This window comes from Cyprinodon variegatus, unplaced genomic scaffold, assembly GCF_000732505.1.
Source record: "Cyprinodon variegatus isolate N-32 unplaced genomic scaffold, C_variegatus-1.0 Scaffold901, whole genome shotgun sequence".
Lineage (NCBI taxonomy): Eukaryota > Metazoa > Chordata > Actinopteri > Cyprinodontiformes > Cyprinodontidae > Cyprinodon > Cyprinodon variegatus.
This window is the reverse complement of record NW_015151354.1, coordinates 89,273-95,901: the sequence shown is the minus strand read 5'-3', so window position 1 is coordinate 95,901 and position 6,629 is coordinate 89,273. Positions and strand designations below refer to the sequence as shown.

The window sequence follows — 6,629 nt, the reverse complement described above, 5'->3', positions numbered from 1 at the left end:
AAAAGTCTGGGTCAGGCAGCCGCTGCGTGTCTTTGATTGAAGAAACAGTGCCAGATCTCCCCTGAAGAGCAGGAAGCATTAATCCCAAGGCAAAGCTCTACTGTCACAGAGAGACAACTTTTATCAAAAATCTCCTTTTCCTGAAGATTTTGCAAATAAAAGCTCTAATTAGAACAGGTTGGTTGACGCTTTTTTATGTAATTTGAATCAATATTTTTTTTTTATCATTATTCTGTTTAAATGCTTCCCTATTTTTAATGTTGGGTTTTTTTCTTATGTAAACAAATAAATTAATTGCTTTTTTGGCTTGTTATTAAAACGTGGAACTTTTGGGTTTTTGTACATAGCTTAACTAAAACTGTCCTGAATGCTGCGCCGGCACGCCGGACCTGTGGCTGGAGGTGAGCAGCCCTGAATGGGATGGATATGGTTCTGTAGGACCTTGGAGCTCGTATCTAAACGTGTGTCACACACAGGAACCTAAAATAGAAATTATTGAACTTCAGCATTTACGGAAACCCTGAGGTGCCACATATGAATAATATTTTTTTTTAAAGCCCTACATTTATATATATATAAATAGGCAAAAGAAATCCAATCATAATGTTATAGATGCATCTAGAATAGAATAGAAAATCCCTTTATTGTTTCAAAATGGGGAAATTCAAAACAGGATAATAACAAAACAAAAAAAATCGGAAATATGGAGCAGAGCGAAGGTAAAAGAAAGAAGGAGGAGGTGGGGGAGACCGTGGAAGGAGAATAATTGATCAGTTTTGTTCAAAAATAATAAATAGTCAATTTTCTACATAAGATATGCCTTTACTTAACGCCATAACTAAGTGAAAAACAATATTTCTGAACGGCCAGAGGTTGTTTTGAGAGCGTCTTTGAATTCCCCATTTTCACTGCAACAGGATGATCGCTCAACATTTAGAAGGCATCAGCTAAACTGACCAAACTGTAACCAAAGGGAGACTTTTTTTATTAGGATATTTTACCATGATTTGAGCAGAAAAGTAAGTCAATTTGCCAATAGAATGAGATTATGTTTAAAATAAGAAAAAAATAGCTTCATTATCTATTATCTGCAAAATACAGTTTCTAATGAACTTAATTTGAGGCCAAAATGCTAACTTATTTTTAAATTACCCAATGAACCTGCTCCAATTAAGGGCAATACCCTTGCTTTAATAAATCCTTACTCATCCTTAGATACGTTTTTGAAGTGTATTATAAGCTCTCTCCTGAGATGTCCCAGTGGCAGATGAGGCCGTTAGTAGATCTGTTGATTAATTAGTGCCGATCTTTAAAAAAATGTATGATTTGTTTTGACGGGTGTGTGCTTGTTTAAAAAAAAAATAAATTAATTCTGTGATCTAACTGCTGAATATTGATGCGTGCCAAATGTCTCCATTTCTCTCCACTTTAGATCTACGGATGTCTTGGTGTTGATCTGTCACATAAAATCCTGTTGAAAAGCATTTGAGTTTCAGGCTGAAATGGAACAAAGTGTGAAAAAGATCAGGAGTTTTGCTCAGATGAACAAGGCTGTCTATGTATGAATTTGGTTGTGTCCAGTCTGCTTGTTGTAGAACTCTTTTTTAAAGACAGAAAGTTTCTTCTGTCCTCTGCAAACCTTCCTGACTGCAACTTATTTGAAGCTGTGTTCTATTGTCCAATCTTTCCTCAGAAGATGCGGGGACCCATCGCTTTAGGCATGTTCCACATTTACATACCTATCTTCTTCTAGAAACATTCAGTACCCTTCTCCTCCACACACCCCTGATCACATGGCCCAGGATATGTTGGCCGTATGCTCCTTGGCCTTCATGCGCAGCACGGCGATGCTGGACGAGCGCCTCTCGAACTCAGGCTTGGCCTCGAAGGCCGGGTGGCTGTTGGGAGAGGGCGTGAGGAGAGAGTCGGCGCTGAAGAAGTTGTTGAGGGAGACGTGGCTGAACTGGTTCTGCTGGCCGGGGAAGCCCACGTAGCCGTGGTCGGCAGCAGAGGCGGCGGCACGTGGGGAGTGTGAGTAGGAGGTGACGCATGGAGGGGAACCTCGGGGCAGCATGCAGGAGGAGACCACAGAGCTGCTGGGAGCAGGGCTCGGCCACAGGTTGTTGGGGATCTGATGGGAAGATTTTAAAATAAGATTTAAATGACATTTTAAAAATACAACCGTCATAAAGAAATAAGAGTCAAAAGACGTAGTGAGAGTCATTTGTTGTAACTAAACCATAAAAACAACAGAAATTGTTTGTAATCATTTTAACTCATCGTCTAACCCTTTATTTTTTTATATTGGTTTTAAATTGGTGTTCATTTTTTATTTCCAGCTTTTTAAACTACTGTTCACTTTTTAAAAAAACACTTTCTAATCAATGTTTTTATTATTTATTTATCCGTTTGTTTATTGACCTTTTCCTGCCTTTACACAGAATTTTTGAATGAATACAGTAACATGTTATTAAATATTTATTTGTAATCCAGTCGTCTTAAAATAGGAACATGAAACTAAGATGAGCCCCTTAATCCTGAGGCGACTAACAAAATGTTTTCTCCTTTTGATTGCTTGATAGCTCACTAGGAAGTTAAGCAACTAGTTATAAACATCAAATCCTTATGCTCATGGTCTTTTTTTGTTGTTTTCTTTTTTTACAAACTCTCTGATTCCTTAAATTATCTGCATTATATTCATTTTCATAAATTGATCTGAGTGTCTCAGGAGATTTAATTAGTAATCCATGACATCCTCGTCCTCTAAGGTGTAAATATTACCCAGAATGTTCTACTATCCTTAAAAATGTTCAATGAAGGCGTTCATTTTTATCCTTAATTCTGGTATAGCTGTAAGGACATATCGAAACTAAATGCCCAAATGCAAGAACCAAACAAAAGTCAAACTATGAAACTGTGATAAACAACAAAAGCAGCTGAATTTATTCTATGTTGGGTTTTATTGAGGTTTATTTTCACATCTTTATCAGGTGCATCAATAAACATGGAGCTCACTGCAAATGATTGGGCTCTTATCTAGAAAAACGACTTAGAGATAGAAATATTAGATATATTATCGTCTCCAAAAGTTAATGTCTTAATCTGAATGCAAGATTCTACATTATAATCTGCTTCAATTATCTTATATGGATGTTATAAATATCAATATTTATAACAACATCAACTGTTTTTTCCTTAGATAGAAAACTTTGAATCAATCTGACTGGATGATCTGGTGAACTGGAAAGTGCTTTGAGATGACGTGTTGTGAATTGGTGCTATATAAATAAACTGAATTTAATTTAGATCATTTCAGCTGTTTTTTTGTGCCCTTTCCCACAGATTTAATGCTTTAATCTTGTTTTTGTTTTTTTGTTTGTTATTTTAAGAAAATGTAACTATAAATTTAAATAAAGATGCAGAACTGATGTTAAAAAGTGTTTGAATCAAAGAGGAAATCAGGGCTGACTTGCAGGGATGAACCCTGTATGAAGGATTAACTGGACACCTACAGCTTAAAGGAGCTGAAGTCAAAGATCTCAATTCAGAAAGTTAACATTGCGTTATCCATAATGTTACATCCATTTAATGTATCTATCTGACAGAGACCATGTGATCAAACATAGAAATTAACAATGTTTGCTAAGAAATGCATAAAGAGTTTATAACTAATGCGAGTTTTCAGCTGCTGTCCCTGGATGAGCCTTTCTACATATTCAAATAAAAACAGGCAGATTTAAGCCTCTTACACTCAAACACAGGCCAGTCTACACTCCATTGGTAAAATGCACCAACTAATATAGATCTAGACAGTCACACACACACATGCAGAGGCATAAAAACCTCCCTCAGACTCACACATAGTGGCTTTATAAAGGGGAACAGCTTTGGTTATTTTTAAGAAAACACATGAGCTCAGTAGTGAACTCAGATAAGGACTTCAGTTTGTTCATTGATTCCTGCGTTTTGAAGTTTAATTGCGACTTAGCTATGTTACATCACTGATTCTATGCGCAATCTGCCGAGACAGACTAGTAAAATCATTCATTCCTACTTATATCCAGTCAAATGATACTCCTTTTTAAAAGGTACGTTCACACTGAAGGGTATTTGTCCATTTGCCCAATTTTTGGCCTCTTGGAAAACAAGCAGAGACCACATTGTTTGAAAATGAGTCAGTCCATTTTGACAGTGAGACAAACTTCTTTTTTTTTCTGCCGTAAGGAAACCAGGTTTCACCAGAGGAATAATGTTTAGAGGTTAAAAGTCTTCAAAGTGCCCAGTTTACAGCGTGTTTCACAGATGAGGACGACCGACAGAGAGACAGCGTCATGTTTAAAAGTAGAACCCGGCTTTAAAAGCTGATCCATAATTGAGTTCAGCTGTTTGAACTGGTGGCGCCGGTATGTAAAGACCTCCTTTGCTACAAATATGTGGATTTCTGCAGGACATTTCAAAGCTCTGACTCTCCTTCTATTGTTTGCTTGATTTCAGAGCGTCTCTTTTATTTAAAAACCTCAGCACACATCCCTGCATGGAGCTTCTATCTCCTTCCTAGAAAAAAAGAAGGAAAAAAACTCCCCAACAGCGGCTTTGTGAGAGGGGAACGCCTAACCAAAGCACAGACTGACACCCCGCATCTCCTCTCACCTCATCTTGTACCTGACCTTTGCTCAGACTGCAAGATTAATGGAGAGCCAACATGAAATCGGATATAAGGCCATTTATTCTGACATGACGCCTCACAGGGGCTCTAATCAGCGTCCCAGGTTCTTATCTGAAGATGGCTTTCAATGCAAGTGATTCATGGCAACCCTAATGATTGTACAGGGGATTGCAAATTTTTATATAAGAGTAAAACAGGATAACAAAAGGATCACCGGTCAAACTGGAGGATTACACCCAAAAAAATCAGTTATGAACTCTAAAAAAAGGATTTGATGATAATTAAATTTAAAACGTCGTCTTTTATAAATGATATTATTCTAGCATTAATTAAAGCTTTAATTATGTTTGTATTTATTCTAAATCTAATTAGTATTTGGATGAAAACGCTAAATGAGAAACACAGAAGCCAAGTGCAGCATATTTATATCTGATTTTTTTAGGGATTAATGTATTTTATTAAAAAATGGTCACACATTTTTAGCATGTGTCCTGAAAAAACTGAAAAAATAAGTTATTTTTTCCTGAACTTTAAGTGAATTTTCCCTTGATTTGAGTGTGTAAGTAAAACAGCCGATACAATACACTTAAAATAAGAAAAACAATGGTAAATATCTCATTTCATGTGCATTGTATCTAATGATTTTTTTTTTTAAGGGCAACGTTCGGCTTCCCTTTGGAGGTTTTTTTGAAAAAATAATGCAACCCTTTTGGCATTTACTTAATCAAATTTAGTTACTTTAACACTATTGTTTTATGCCCTACCCCGCTAACATTAAATAATTGTGTTTAAGTTACTTAATATGATTCAGTAAATTATTTTTTTCAGTGTGATCAAATTAAGGGGAAGCATTGATTTTACTGCGTGGTTTTAACTTTGCTTAAACTTGCTAAAGATGATGTAAGGTTTACAGGTTAGGCTTCAGTTTTATTTAGATGCCTAAATAACAAAAAACATTTTTTTATTGTGTTTTGAAAAAGTTTGACATATCTGATCAGGAGAAATGGGTTATATGTGGTATCTCAGTGGAAATTCTACCATTTTTTTTAGATTTTTTTTTTTTTTTTTTTTTATTTTAATGGTAAAATTAAGTAAATATTCACCAAATTTCCGCCAAGAAATAGAAAAAAAATCTTCCTCTCCCCGTTTTATTACTCTTACTTTTTTTTTTTTTATTGCTTTTTTTCTCTCGTTCAGTCTGGTGCAGATGTATTATTTTTCAGCTGATTTCTGAATGAAACGCGGTTTTAAACTGGCCTGTGTGTAGCTGTCCGTCCGGGGTAACACTGACAGGTCGTAGGTGGCAGCGAAGTGACTTTTGGCCTGTTGGATCTGTCCGTATCGCTCTCTTTTCCTCCACTTTGCCCTCCTGTTCTGGAACCAAACCTTTGGAAGAAACCAAACAGATCGAAAAATAGCAAATTAAATGTTAAAAAACTGAAAAAAATAATCTATAAATAAAGATAAATTCGTTTTTAGTTGTTATTTCTTTTTTAACCCCACCAAGCAGCACGTGACTCATAATAAAACACTGATGCATATTTGAAAAGAACACAGAAATGCTTTATCTACCTGCACCCTGGCCTCCGTCAGCTCCGTCCTCATGGCCAGCTGCTCCCTCACATAAACATCTGGATAATGGGTTTTCTGGAACACCCTCTCCAGCTCCTCCAGCTGCGCGCTGGTGAAGGTGGTCCGGTGTCTCCTCTTCTTGCTGCTGGACACGTTGCTGTCGCACTTGTCCCCCACGTCCTCCAGCTCCGTCTTCTCCGGGCCGCTGGTCACCGGAGAGGCGCGCAGAGAGCAGCAGCTGTCGATGGACCTCTGGAGATCCGAGCGCAAAGAGTCCTCCTCTGGTTTAGGAACACCGTAACCAGCTGATAGGAAACATAATATATTATATTATATTATATTATATTATATTATATTATATTATATTATATTATATTATATTATATTATAT

The 6,629-nt window shown here is 36.7% G+C and overlaps 1 protein-coding gene across 1 annotated transcript in view; it reads right to left on the bottom strand.

Moving 5' to 3' along the window:
* Positions 1–1,379: 1,379 nt before the first annotated feature.
* The window catches only part of alx1 (ALX homeobox 1), a 5,856-nt gene continuing 606 nt past the window's right edge, over positions 1,380–6,629 (bottom strand). Inside the window, exons 2-4 of the mRNA XM_015397976.1 lie at positions 6,239–6,543; positions 5,924–6,052; positions 1,380–2,131 (exon numbers count right to left, since the gene is read on the bottom strand). Coding sequence (XP_015253462.1) covers positions 1,790–2,131; positions 5,924–6,052; positions 6,239–6,543 — 776 coding nt within the window. The 3' untranslated portion in view covers positions 1,380–1,789. The remainder of the gene's footprint in view (positions 2,132–5,923; positions 6,053–6,238; positions 6,544–6,629) is intronic.